At 33.1% G+C, this 15,467-nt stretch overlaps 1 protein-coding gene and 1 pseudogene across 2 annotated transcripts in view; both read left to right on the top strand.

Annotated features, from left to right (window-relative positions):
• Positions 1 to 5,527, top strand: part of LOC126724004 (cytochrome P450 705A22-like) — a 34,883-nt gene extending 29,356 nt beyond the window's left edge. Inside the window, exons 1-2 of one of the 2 annotated variants that reach the window (XM_050428050.1) lie at positions 1,758 to 2,696; positions 4,792 to 5,527. In XM_050428050.1, the coding sequence (XP_050284007.1) occupies positions 1,791 to 2,696; positions 4,792 to 5,442 (1,557 nt within the window). In that variant the 5' untranslated portion in view covers positions 1,758 to 1,790 and the 3' untranslated portion in view covers positions 5,443 to 5,527. Of the gene's footprint in view, positions 1 to 1,757; positions 2,697 to 4,791 lie in introns of those variants that run through there. The other variant, XM_050428051.1, reaches the window with a different exon arrangement.
• A 6,385-nt stretch (positions 5,528 to 11,912) lies between these two features.
• On the top strand, positions 11,913 to 15,467 carry LOC126722775 (cytochrome P450 705A22-like; annotated as a pseudogene).

The raw sequence follows: 15,467 nt of genomic DNA, 5'->3' as shown, positions 1-15,467 counted from the left end.
ACAGAGAAGTACAGGGTACTCGTAGTGATTAAACTAGAAGAAAAAGAAAGGAAGACTCTGAAATCAGAGAGAGAGGGAGAGAGAGAGCACCACGTAGAAGAGCTTTTGGACATAGAGAAGTACAAGGTACTCGTAGTGATTAGATCAGAAGAAAAAGAAAAGAAGACTTTGAAATGTGTGTGTGTGTGAGAGAGAGAGAGAGATTTGTTGGTGGGAGACTTGTTGGTGGCTTTTATTTGAGTTTGTTGATTTATTTATTTTTTTTTAATGAATTAAAAAGGATAGGAGGCAACCAATGTGGCAATTCTATCTGAGCGTGACCATCGTACGTAGCATCCTACCCACTGGGTCCAGAGCCATGTTAGGATGTAGAGAGATTATGGTGAGCCATATCTTCCGAACCCCACAAAGCACACTAGTGGGTTTTATTTGAGTTTGTTGATAGTTGCAAGCAATAGCACATAGTACATGGCATAGCAATAATATATGACGGCTAGGTAATATGGTTTGTGGATGGGAGTTCCCATTCTACATGTTCTAGTGGGTTTGAACTCCTATAGTTATTACTAATAGTCTAGGGAGAGGGGGGGGGGGTAAATTATAAATTGTGCATTTGCATAGTTTATGGGGTAAGTGTAAAAATAGTCATAATTTAAGGAGTAAAATATAATTTTTCCTGAAATGTTTAATTAATATAAAATAGACAAACTAAATTAAATAAAAGTTTATTATAATAATGATGTTTTTTATTATGTAATATCCTTAACTGGCTGTATAGGAGGATTAGTTGAATTATATATAACTCTAAGGTTGATAGAGAATACTACAAGCTATGGTCACAATGACTGATAATCAACACTACATGGTTTGCTTCCTCCTCTTGTTCCTTACAACTCTTTTGTTTCAATTTATTTTTAACAATCTTCTCAAGCTTAAAACTTGCTGGATCCGGGGCCATATTAGGGTGTAGTGAGACCACAGTGAGTCATAGCTTCCCAGCCTTACAAAGGACACTAATAGGTTTTATTTGAGTTTGTTGATAGTTGCAAGCAATAGTACATGGTACATGGCATAGCAATAATATATGACGGCTAGGTAATATGGTTTGTGGATGGGAGTTCCCATTTTACATGTTCTAGATATAATTTTTCCTGAAATGTTTAATTAATATAAAATAGACAAACTAAAATTAATTAAAAATTTATTATAATAATGATGTTTTTTGTTATGTAATTTCCTTAACTGGCTGTATAGGAGGATTAGTTGTATTATATATAACTCTAAGGTTGATAGAGAATACTACAAGCTATGGTCAACATGACTGATCGATAACCAATACTACATGGTTTGCTTCCTCCTCTTGTTCCTCACAACTCTTTTGTTTCAATTTATTTTTAACAATCTTCTCAAGCTTAAAACCTGCTGAATCCGGGAACATACTGGGGTGCAGGGAGACCACAGTGAGTCATGGCTTCCCAGCCCTACAAAGGACACTAGTAGGTTTTATTTGAGTTTGTTGATAGTTCCAAGCAATAGTACATGGTACATGGCATAGCAATAATATATGACGGCTAGGTAATATGGTTTGTGGATGGGAGTTCCCATTCTACATGTTCTAGATATAACTTTTCCTGAAATGTTTAATTAATATAAAATAGACAAACTAAAATTAAATAAAATTTATTATATAATGATGTTTTTTATTATGTAATATCCTTAACTGACTATATATATAGGAGGATTAGTTGAATTATATATAACTCTAAGGTTGATAGAGAATACTACAAGCTATGGTCACCATGACTGATAACCAATACTACTTGGTTTGCTTCCTCTTCTTGTTCCTCACAACTTTTTTGTTTCAATTTATTTTCAACAAGCTTCTCAAGCTTAAAACCCATCCTAAACTCCCTCCAAGCCCACCAACTTTACCAGTTATTGGTCATCTCCACCTCATTTGGCCATCATTTCACAAATCCTTGCAAAAGCTCTCCACCCAATATGGCCCTATTTTCAATCTCCGCCTTGGTTTCGCTCAATGCATTGTGGTTTCATCGGCCTCAGTAAGCACTGAAATATTTAAAACTCATGATCTTTCTTTTGCGGATCACCAAGAGATTGCTTTCATAGAGAAGACACCATATGGAAACTCTGGATTTTTCAGTTCACCATATGGTGATTATTGGCGGTTCATCAAGAAATTGTGCATGACGGAACTTCTTTCAACTGGACAGCTTGAAAGGTCTCGGGCGGTTCGAGAGAAAGAACTTGCACGTTTTTTGCAAAACGTTTTTGAGAGTGCCAAGCGGAAAGAGGTTGTTGATTTGAATGTTGAGCTTATGAAGCTAACAAATAATATGTTGTGTAAGATGGCGGCAAGCACAAGTTGTTCCGAGAAAGGTGATGAAGCTGAAAGGATTAGAAAGATAATGAAAGGCATCTTCAGTTTTGGTTCCAAGGTATTTTTTGGAAATATGTTGGGACCCTTTGGTATATTGGCTTTTTGGTTGTTTGGAAAGCCAGCCATAAGAGAACAGTTAAGGATTGATGAGCTCTTGGAAGGGATGTTGAAGGAGCATGAAGATCAGATTGGGAAGAGAGACACTCAAGATTTTATGGATATATTATTGAAGGTGTATCAAGATGGCAAGGCTGAGGTCAAAATGACCAGAAACAATATCAAGGCTTTTTTAACTGTAAGTTTATTTTATTTTATTTTATTTATAAATTCTATTAGGCCGTGCTTTTACATAGTTTTAATTCAATCCATTAACCTTGGAAATCGTTAAATTGGCCTAAAAAGGAGAGAAAAATATAGAGTTCCAAAACCTTGACTCATTAGAGATAGCACGCACACACACACATATATATATATACACACACATTTAAGACATGCAATTCACATTCGACCATTTTAAAGACATTAAAGAAATAAAAAGTTTTACTAGGGACACCAAATTTTACCCAAAAAAAAAATAAAATTGCACACTAATCTCATATTTCAGTTTACTTGAAATACACTACAATATAAAAGCTATGAAAGGGTGTGGACTTTTTTGTGCAATTTGGGTGTGTGTGTGTGTATATTGTGAGTAGGGGTCACAAATTTTACTCAAATCCATTAACCCAACTATGACCCACCTAATTTGGGTATGTCTTGACCCGCAATTAAACATTTGGGTTAAATGGGTAAAGACTCATTGGGTAATATAATTAAATGGGTCTTAAGGGATAAATCCACTAAGTACCCACTAAGCCATGTAAAACTTAATATGTTAAAAAATAAAATAAAAGATAAATCCCTAACTTAACCCAACAAGTAACCTAGTTGCCAGACACCCTCTGTTCTTTTTTCTCATTGATTTTCTTAGGGTTTCTTTTTCACAATTCCTTAGCTCTCTCTCTCTCTCTCTCTCTCTCTCTCTCTCCGACCAAGAGACTTTTAGAATTTCCAAGCCCTTGGGTTGCATGTATCAATTTCTTGAAAAAAAATTTGATTACCTCTTGATTCAGTTGGGAAAGAAGAGAAAAATTAGTTAAGAAAATTTTGGTTAGGTTAAGAGATAGAGGATTCTCTAGAAGAAGAGCAAATCTTGCTCAACAATTGGTTGATATTTTCTTGTACTTGATTCATGGTTGAAGCTTTTTCAATCTTTTCAAGAGCTTCTGATTTTTCTTTATTCTTTTATTTATTTTATTATTGACATGTTTTGTTTTAGGGAAAATGCAGGAAACAGTGAAAAAAATTGTGAAACTTTGTCAGATTTGAGAAAACATATCAAAATAAAGCCTACTCTAAATTTAACTTGAGTATTTGAGTGATTTTCACTCATAAATTGGAATTGTGTGTAAGATCGAAGTCAAAAAGTAAATTGTTTTTGTTTTTTCTCAGTTTTCTCAGAACCCCAATAATGTGTGAAGTTTACTTTTTTTTTCTAAGTTTTCTCAGAACCAAATAATGGATATATTAGTTTGCTCAGAAACAACTGTAGGTATTTTGGAAATTTTCATTTGTTTTTCTCAGTATTTTTGGAAACCAAATAGTGGATGAATTTTCCTTTTATTTTTCTTAATTTTTTCGAAATTGTATATTAGTTTTTTTTTTCTTTTTTTAAATAAGGTAAAAAAATAGTGGGTGTTTAGGTAACAATTCTTTTTAGTGAAATATATTTTGGTAATTTACAAGTTTTTGGTATTTGTAAGTAAATATATAAATCTAATAATGAGTTTTATGGGTGGGTTGAGTCCCGCCCAAATTATAATGGGTTAGGTGGATAATGGATATTTAATTTATATTTATATGGGTCATAAATGGATAAATGGGTGATTGAGTTCATGACTTATTTAAGACCCAATCAAAAAGCTACCTAACATGCCCAAATATTGCGCCCCCTAATTGTGAGTGTGTACATCCACAGATAATGAAGGCCAAAAATTGTTAGAGACCCTGTACTTATTAATCCAACACTTTGCATACCATACAAGTACTTTCCTTTATCACAAACATCCATGTCAAGACTACCCTTATGCCTGCACTTACCTATGTAAAATGAAAAATATGTTAGAGAACATCAAGTAGGACTATGCTTCAATGAAACTGTGACAAGTTTTTCATAGTAAAACATGACTAACGGTTTAAATAAGTTTAAGTTAACCTTGAGTTCAGTACGAATTAAATTAATTGCAAGAAATTTTTTTAACAAGTTCAAGCATACAAATTAGTGATTTATCTACATCGGGTTCAACTCTTACAATATCCTCTCATCTACTCAAATGTTGCACTTTTTCTAGGATCTTTTTGTCGGAAGTACTGGTACCTCATCGGAGGTCATTCTGTGGACAATAGCTGAGCTCATCAACCATCCTTCTGTATTCAACAAGGTTAGAGAGGAGATAAATTCAGTCATTGGTAGTACTAGACTAGTTGACGAATCAGATGTTGAGAATCTCCCCTACTTGCAAGCAGTTGTAAAAGAAACACTACGACTATATCCACCATTGCCTGTGACAACAAGAAAATGTCGTCAAAGTTGCAAAATTGGAGGTTTTGAAATTCCCCAAGAAACCGTGGTGTTAATCAATCTGTATGGCATAATGAGAGATCCAAATTTATGGAGCAATCCAAATGAGTTCCAACCAGAGAGATTTTTGGTTTCCTCTGAAAAAAAAGAAAGTATGAAATATAAACATGATGAAATGTTTACTTTTCTTCCTTTTGGGGCAGGGAGGAGAGCTTGCCCTGGTTCAAAGTTAGGGTTGAGTATGGCACATATGGCAGTTGCAACCATGGTTCAATGTTTCAATTGGGAAGTGGTTGGAGATGGAGGAGAGAATAAGGGTAAAGTTAATACTGAAGTTTCAAAAGGCACTTTTATTCACATGGCTCATCCACTTAAGTGCCTTCCAATTGTTAAATTCAACCCATTTGATTGTGTGATGTAAGTTTGTTTACTTCTAAAATAATGCATGTACTTCATTTCACACTATCTACTACTTTAAAATAAGTAGAAGCACATGCAGTAAAATATATGCTTTTTATGTAATTCTATGATCAATATTGTACTACTGGTTGAAAATAAACCTTGCTTTCATTAGATTAAATTTTTTTTTGGTAAAGAAAAGTTAGTTTTTAACAAGTTACTGTGTGTGAAGAACGTATAGAAATGTAATCCAACCATGGCATGCATGTTAAGAACATATAGAACATATAATTAAACCGTAGGATTTTCAAATATGAATTCAATAAAAAGTTAATGAGTGATGTAACATTGATTAGAGTTATATCAGGTGTAACTTGAATCCAATTCATATATATATATATATATATATATATAGAGAGAGAGAGAGAGAGAGAGAGAGAGAGAGAGAGAGAGAGAGAAAGAAATTTATAGGTGACTCATGCAGGGTTGCCGTGAAGGCTGGTCTATAAATTCAAGACAGCACAAAGTGCAAATGCATTAATATATATATATATATATAATCATTTTCCACTTGCCGTGGCATTTTAATACTAAATAATTAAAATTAATAAATTTGACAATATAAATGTAAGAATATGTCAGTTAATATGGAAGATAAGATGTTTTTTTTTTAGAAGACGATAGGTCAATGACTAATTCAATCTTTTCCTTTTGTCTTTTTGATATGTAAGAATAACAACGAGGGAAAAGTCAAGAAAAAACTACATTTTGTGTGCTCATTAAAACCTTTAAAAATGTTAGGGTCATATTTTATGTAGTTAGCATATTCTGTAACAAAACACACTTTACTTGTATTTGGGTAGATTTAAGTGGGTTCAAGAATGTTATAAAGTACTTCAAATAAGTTTTGGAAGTGGTAGTATTGAAGACATAAAGACATGAAGATTACACAAAGAAACAAGTGGTAAAAGCTGAAAATAGGTATCTCGACACCTAACTCGGTACACCTATCTATCGAAGATTAATGAGGCATGACAGCTCTTGATACCTCTCGGTCTGTTGAGCATTGTCGATCTAAAGTACTTTAAATAAGTTTTCCAAGTGGTAGTATTGAAGACATAAAGACATAAAGATTACACAAAGAAACTAGTGGTAAAAGCTGAAAATAGGTATCTCGACACCTAACTTGGTACACCTATCTATCGAAGATTAATAAGGCAATACACCTCTTGATACCTCTCGGTCTATTGAGCACTATAGATCCAGAATTCTCAAATCAAATTTTTGGCCCAAGATGACTTGGCTTTTTCTAGGGTTTCATTATCTAACCTACTAGATGATATAAAAACTTTATTTTACTGTTGTCATCAAACATAGAGACTCACACAGAGAATCTAAACACTTCCTGTCAAGCTACTGCACTCTTATGCGCCTTAAGGTTTTGTAACCAAGTTTACTTCAATTTTACAAGTGTGTAGTGCAAAAATTTGTATCCAAAAACTAACTTCAAGTTGCTGGGAGTTAGACATGGATTGGAGATTCATGCAAAGGAGTTAGTAACAGATTGAAAATTTGTGCAATTGAAGAAGTCTCTACAAGTCTCTTTAAGATCAACTCTAATTGGAAATAAGCGCAACGGTTCAATTGTAGATTGGTATTTTGGGATAGTCTGGATAGTGGTAAGATTCCTTATATATACTCATAACTAATTGTTCTTAATTAGTGGATTTTTGGGAGTGGTGACCTAAAATTCTCCTAGTGTGGTTTTTGCATTGTGAAAGTTTTTTTCACTAGTCAACAAATCACTGTGTTAAATTTAATTTTTGCTGTACTCTAGATTAGATTTGTGATTTACATTAAATCTAAATAATTAATCAACTTGATAATTGAATTAATTGACTGGGGTCAATCTATAACTTAACAAAAACGTTTTATAGATTAATTAAGGAGAAGACAGAATGAGATTAGAAAATAAGAAAACACACAAAAATGTGACTTACTAGCAAGATAGCTTTGAGATGGGTTCGGGTAATCTTGAACTCAGACTTGTCATCTTGATAAATCTTCAATAATATATCCATCAAATCCTCATTTTGTATTTTAGGATTCTCATCATGTTGCTTCAACATCCTTTCAAAAATTTCATCAAACTTGAAGGTCATATTTATCGCCAGCCTTCCATACACCCAAAAGGCCAAAATCCTTAGTGCCCCCAACATATCCCTGATCCATACCTTTGCAAGAATCTCAAAGGCCTCCTTTACTAACTCTAATCCTCACAGCTTCATTACTGTCATCTGAACATCTCAAGCTCATTATCATCCTGCACGTAATATTGTTTGTAAGCTTCATTAGCTCAGCACCCACATCAACAGCCTGTTTTTTCTTAGCACATTGAAAGACTTTACGTAGAAACAATGCAATTTCTTCTTGTCGTACACCATGTGACTGTTAAATCTTTTGGATTGAGAGAAGTTCGGTCTTGCAAGGTTTTCTGATGAATCACCAATAATCACCATAGGGTGCTAGAGTAGGCAACCACAAAATGTTTCTAACTACACCAAAAGATATGGAAAGAGGCAAGGAGGAAACAACACCTAGTAGTATACTAATACATTTAATATATTTTCCATTTGTCAATAATAAATGAAACAAAAAACTCACCCTTAAATTTTCATTATTAATTCCACCAATATGTGCATTCATAGAGGTTTCTTAAATAAATAAATCTAATCGTATGCCAATAAGTTTTTTGTATAGCAACCGGTAGGTCAGTCCTATAGTAGTAGTAGTACAATTGAAGGGGAAAAAAAGAGAGCTATAACTACCACGATCAAATGGGAAAAAACTGAAATTCATTCGAAAAGAAAAGAGGAAATAAATACAAATTAATGGGTCTTACTCTTTTTCTTTAGGAATGGCAATCAATTGATCTTATTCAAGTGGAAAAATAAAAGAAAAAACTAACAATGAATATGGAAAGTGTCAAATTTCCCACAAACCTATTAGGCAATTCAAAACCCTTTATTTAGATTTGCTATTATACCACCACATAGGATTTGATTACTTTTTATTTTTATTTTTAAATTTTATCACATTAACTATACAACTTAGCGGCTACAAATACATTATTACCAAAACATTGTAGAAGACCTCCTCCTTTTCCCCAACCTTTCTCCTCTCTCAACACCTCTTTATTATGTATGTTCTCTTTGAATCTGTTATAATCAACAAGCTTAGTATTTATGATGGAAAGTTTTTATTTTTCACTGCATTTTTGTTTTTGATCTCTCCTATCAAAGATACTCTCTCTATCTCTGATTTCAATTTTTCTATAATCATGCTCTTCGAGACTAGGAGAAAGCAAGAATCTGTAGACATTCTTCATGTATTGTACCTTGGGAAATAAAGTTTATAAATCAAATTTTCTTATTTAGCCATCTTTGTCCTTTAATTAGTAGTCTAATCTTTTTGTTAACGTATATAGTGTTATGGGCTTTAGGTCCAACTAGATTACTTGTATAGTACACATTCTTGTACTACACTCTTACTCGTACTGCACTCATATGCCTCTTATATAAAATGTATATTCTTTCATTTGAGAAATACAATACTATTGCATTTAGTATTTCTAATATGGTATCAGAGCCAAACTTCGTTATTGGCAAACATCTATACACAATAAAGATGTAGCCCTTAAGGGATTCCTCCGTGGATGTAGGCCATCAAGGCTGAACCACGTAACCCTCGTGTTCTCGATGTTCATATTCTATGCTTCCCCTTCTGCATCCACTCTAACATACACAACATGGTATAACACATCACATTGTTAATAATTTATTTATCATGGTATAACACATCTGACTCCCTTAGGGGGGAAACCATTGTTTAATCCCTCTCTTTATAGATGCTTGGTTGGCAGCCTAGTTTATCTCACTATCACTCGTCCAGACATTTCTTATGCTGTTCACCAGGTGAGCCAGTATATGTCTACTCCGAGATCGACTCACTATGCTACTGTTCTGCGCATTCTTCGATACCTAAAGGACATTCTCTTCCATAGTCTTTTCTACTCTGCTCAGTCTCCTCTTATTCTCTATGTATTTTTTGATGCTGATTAGGCAGGAAATCCCACTGATCGTAAGTCCACCACTAGTTATTGCTTTCTTAGTTCCTCTCTAATTTCTGGGCGAAGTAAAAAATAAACTCATGTGGCTCACTCCAGTACTGAAGCAGAATATCGTGCCCTTGCTGATACCACATTTGAGTTCTTTTGGCTACGATGGCTTCTCAAAGACTTAGGTGTATCTACATCCTCTGCTACTCCTCTTTATTATGACAACCAGAGTGATATTCATATTGCTCACAATGATGTCTTCCATGAACGGACTAAACACATCGAGATCGATTGTCATTTTATCCGTTATCATCTTATCCATGGTGCTCTTAAGCTGATCTCAATCTCCTCTAAAGATCAACTTGCAGATATCTTCACCAAGTCACATCCTAAAAGACGCCTTCGTACTTTGGTTGACAACACAAGTTGGTCTCACATCCACCTTGAGTTTGAGGGGGGCTGTTAACGTGTATAGCGTTGTGGGATTTAGGCCCAACTAGATTACTTGTATAACACACATTCTTGTACTACACTCTTACTTGTACTGCACTCATATGCCTCCTCATGTATATTCTTTCATTTGAAAAATACAATACTATTGCATTCAGTATTTCTAACACTTTTCATTGTGGATTTTTCGTATGTTCTTAAAAATTAGTTGTGTAGATCAAGAAGCATTTTATCTATTTTGAGTTTTTTGACACCCACATTATGTATTATGGAACCTCTTGCAATTATAGTAGACCTTGTTTAGTTTATTGTTGCGGCTAAAATGGAATTCACTCACGTATATATAATAATATAATAAACCATATATGCGTAGGTACTGTATTTTTTTTTTAATATATATTTGGATTTGAAGCTATAATGTCTATTTTTCATGGTGGTGCTAGAAATGTTTTCTAGGGACCAACCTAAATATAGCCAAATATTTTTTCATGACTATTAAATGTTTTAGTGGGTTTCAGTTAGTTTAACTAAACAAGTCTTTCATTATTGAACAAGAGATTAAGAGTTTGATTTCTGCTTTTACTAAAAACTAATTGGTGTCTTAGCCTGATAATAAAAACAATTATCATGGAACAAACTCTGAAGATTTGAAATACTATTCTACGAAAAAAAAAATCATAAATTAATTTTGACTCAATTAAAGTTGTACCCTACTCTTTTTTTTTTTTTTTTTTTTTTTTTTTTTTTTTTTTTTTTATGGTACTATAATTAGTTATAATAAAATCAAACTATTAAAATGGATTATATAGTATACACTTCAATAGATAATAAATAAGAACACATATTACTATTTGAAAAACTATATTTGTCTCAAATAAAAAAACTAAAAACTAAATATGAATTAAAATAATAAAACTATGAACTGTCAACACTGGAAGTTCTAAACCACAGTACTAGGTGTGTTTGGGTAGCGGTTGCGTCTATATTTGCATAGGTTACGTTTTTTTATTGCTGGTCTCATGGCATTGTTCGTGGACCAGTCAAGTGATAAAAATGCGTGAATAGTATTTTGCAGCAATAAAAAATATTTTACTGCAGTTTTTTCAGTAATAAATTTTCAGCTTTCAATAAAATAAGCGGTATTCAAATGCACACAATCTATGACACATAAATACAGCTGTCAAGACTCAAAAGTCTCTATAGCCAAAGCAAATGGCACTATTAATTATCAACACCAAATATAATATTATAACATAAATAATGCAAGTTATAGACCACTCAACAAAATATATAGAAAGCACCAAATATAATATTATAACATAAATAATGCAAGCTATAGACCACTCAAAAGTCAAATACACTAGGCATTCACATTCAAGTTTATAAAAATAGGAGGGTGCGGGTAAGTACATTTAGAGATAATTTATAATTTTAGCAGTACTTGTAAATAGGATTTTAAAAAAAGTTATGTGGTCATCGCTACTATCTGCTTTTATCATAATTGTCTTTTATTATCATATCAAAACATCAATTGATTTGTTGAGGAAGCAAGATATGAGATCCTTTAGAGCATTCACATTATACCCAATCTAGTTTTAGCCAAGTTGGACTCAAAAATCTCACTTTTGTTAGTTTAAAAAACACACACCTGCCTATATCAGCTTCAATACTTACTTCTTTATTCAAATGATATACTATTTTTTTCTCTCTCCTATATATATATATATATATATATATGTTTCTACTTCTTTCCCTTTCAAAGCAAGCAACAACAAGATTCTCTCACTAAAATAAACTACTCAAATGATCTTTCTAAAAAAAAGAAGGGGATCCGTTTGTTTATGTTTTTGTCTTTTTTAATTAATGGAATATAAAATTTCTATATAACTCTAAGGTTGTAAGGTTAATTGAGAATACTACAAGCTATGGCATATTACTTGGTTTGCTTTCTCCTCCCAACTCTCTTATTTCACTTTATTTTCAACAAGCTTCTCAAGCTTAAAACCCATCCCAAACTCCCTCAAAGCCCACCAGCTTTACCAGTTATTGGTCATCTCCACCTCCTTTCGTCAACATTTTACAAATCCTTGCAAAAGCTCTCCACTCAATATGGCCCTATTTTCATTCTACGCCTTGGTTTCTCTCAATGCAGTGTGGTTTCATTGGCCTCAGTGGCCATTGAAATATTTAAAACTCATGATCTTTCTTTCGCGGATCACCAAGAGATTGCTTTCTCAGAGAAGACACTGTATGGAAACTCTGGATTTTTCAGTGCACCATATGGTGATTATTGGCGGTTCATCAAGAAATTGTGCATGACGGCAACTGGAAAGCTTGAAAGGTCTCGAGCGGTTTGAGAGAAAGAACTTGCACGTTTTTTGCAAAACGTTTTTGAAAGTGCCAAGCGGAAAGAGGTTGTTGATTTGAGTGTTGAGCTTATGAAGCTAACAAATAATACGTTCTGTAAGATGGCGGCAAGCACAAGTTGTTCAGAGAAAGGTGATGAAGCTGAAAGGATTAGAAAGATAATGAAAGACATCTTTAGGTTTGGTTCAAAGGTATTTTTTGGAAATATTTTGGGACCCTTTGGTATATTGGCTTTCTAGTTGTTTGGAAAGCAAGCCATAAGAGAACAGTTAAGGATTGATGAGCTCTTGGAAGGGATGTTGAAGGAGCATGAAGATCAGATTGGGAAGAAAGACACTCAAGATTTTATGGATATATTATTGAAGGTGTATCAAGAAGGCAAGGCTGAGGTTAAAATGACCAGAAACAATATCAAGGCTTTTTTAACTGTTAAGTTTTTTTTTTTTAGGCCTTCAATTAACGGCTGGTTCCCTTTCTTAGTTTATAGAAACAACAAATTGAAGGTAAAAAAAATTCTATTAGGCCGTGCTTTTACATTGTTTTAATTCAATCCATTAACCTTGGAAATTGTAAAATTGGCCTAAAAAGGAGAAAAAAAAAATAGAGTTCCAAAACCATGACTCATTGGAGATAACACACACACACATTTAAGACATCAATTCACATTCAACCATTTCATAGACATTGAAGAAATGAAGAAATTTACTAGGGACACCAAATTTTACAATAAAAAATAAAAAAATTGCACACCACTCAATATTTCAGTTTACTTGAAATACACTACAATATAAAAGCTGTGAGAGGGCGTATACTTTTTTTTGCAATTTGGGTGTGTGTATATATATATATATATATATATATATATATGTATGTTTTGTGAGTAAGGGTGACAAATTTTACCCAAATCTATTAACCCAATTATGACCCACCTAATTTGGGTATGTCTTAACCCCCAATTAAACATTTGGGTTAAATGGGTTTTAATGCATAAATCCACTAAGTACCCACTAAACCATATAAAACTTAATACGTTAAAAAGAAAATAATAGATAAATCCCTAACTTAACCTAACAACCAAGTGAACCAACCTAGTTGCCAAACATCATCTGTTCTTTTTTCTCGTTGATTTTCTTGGGGTTTCTTTTTCACATTTTCTTAGCTCAATTTCATGAAAAAATTTTGATTACCTCTTGATTCAGTTGGAAAAGATGAGAAAAATTGGTTGAGAAAATTTTGGTTAAGTTAAGAGATAAAGGATTCTCTAGAAGAAGCGCACATTTTGCTCAACAATTGGTTGAAATTTTCTTGTAATTGATTCATGGTCAAAGCCTTCTCAATCTTTTCAAGAGGTTCTGAAATTTTTTTTATTCTTTTATTTTATTTTAGTATTGACATGTTTTGTTTTAGAGAAATGTGGTGAGAAAATTGTGAAACTTTGTCAGATCTGAGAAAACATATCAAAATAAAGCCTACTCTAAATTTAACTTGAGTATTTGAGTGATTTTCACTCTTAAATTGGAACTGTGTAAGATCGAAGTCAAAAAGTGAATTCTTCTTTTGTTTTTTATCAGTTTTCTTAGAAACCCATCAGTGTGTGAAGTTTACTTTTGTTTTCTAAGTTTTCTCAGAATGAAACAGTGGATATATCAGTTTTCTCAAAAACAACTGTGGGTATTTTGGAATTTTTCTTTTGTTTTTCTCAAGTTTTTTGGAAACCAAATATTGGGTGAATTTTCCCTTTTTTTTTTTTTTTTGAAAATGTATATTAGTTTTCAAAAGAAAAAAGGTAAAAAAAAGTGGGTGTTTAGGTAATAATTCTTTTTAGTGAAATATATTTTGGTAATTTACAAGTTTTTGTTATTTGTTAGTAAATATATAAATATATAAATCTAATAATAAGTTATATGGGTGGGTTAAGTCCCGCCCAAATTATAATGGGTTAGGTGAGTAATGGATACTTAATTTATATCTATATGGGTCATAAATGGATAAATGGATGATTGAGTACATGACTTATTTATAACCCAACCCAAAAGCTATCTAACATGCCCAAATATTGCCACCCCTAATTGTGAGTGTGTACATCCATGGATAAGGAAAGCCAAAAATTGTTAGAGACCCTGTACTTGTTAATCCAACACTCTCCATACAATATAAGTACTTTCCTATATCACAAACATCCATGTCAAGGCTTTCCTTATGCCAGCACTTACCTATCTAAAAAGAAAAATGTGTTAGAGAACTTCAAGTAGGACTATGCTTCAAAGAAATTGTGACAAGTTTTTCATAGTAATACATGACAAACGGTTTATATAAGTTTAAGTTAACCTTGAGTTTAGTATGACTTAGATTAATTGCAAGAAAAAATTTTAACAAGTTCAAGCATACAAATTAGTAATTTATCTACATTGGGTTCAACTCTTACTATGTTCTCTCATCTACTCAAATGTTGCACTTTTACTAGGATCTTTTTGTCGGAAGTACTGGTACCTCATCGGAGGTCATTCTGTGGACAATAACCGAGCTAATCAACCATCCTCTATATTCCACAAGGTTAGAGAGGAGATATATTCAGTGGTTGGTAGTACTAGACTAGTCGACGAATCAGATGTTGAGAATCTCCCCTACTTGCAAGCAGTTGTAAAGGAAACACTACGACTATATCCACCATTGCCTGTGACAACAAGAAAATGTCGTCAAAGTTGCGAAATTAGAGGCTTTGAAATACCCAAGAAACCATGGTGTTAATCAATCTGTATGCCATAATGAGAGATCCAAATTTATGGAACAATCCAAATGAGTTCCAACCAGAGAGATTTTTGGTTTCCTCTGAAAAACAAGGAAGTATGAAATATAAACACAATGAAACCTTTTCTTTTCTTCCTTTTGGGGCAGGGAGGAGAGCTTGCCCTGGTTCAAAGTTAGGGTTGAGTATGGCACGTATGGCAGTTGCAACCATGGTTCAATGTTTCAATTGGGAAGTGGTTGGAGATGGAGGAGAGAATAAGGCTAAGGTTAATACTGAAGTTTCCAAAGGCGCTTTTTTTCACAAGGCTCATCCACTTAAATGCCTTCCAATTGTTAAATTCAACCCATTTGATTGTGTGATGTGA

This window comes from Quercus robur, chromosome 4 (genome assembly GCF_932294415.1).
Source record: "Quercus robur chromosome 4, dhQueRobu3.1, whole genome shotgun sequence".
Classification (NCBI taxonomy): domain Eukaryota; kingdom Viridiplantae; phylum Streptophyta; class Magnoliopsida; order Fagales; family Fagaceae; genus Quercus; species Quercus robur.
Note: the sequence above shows the minus strand (reverse complement) of the source record. Positions and strands in the feature narration are given on the sequence as shown.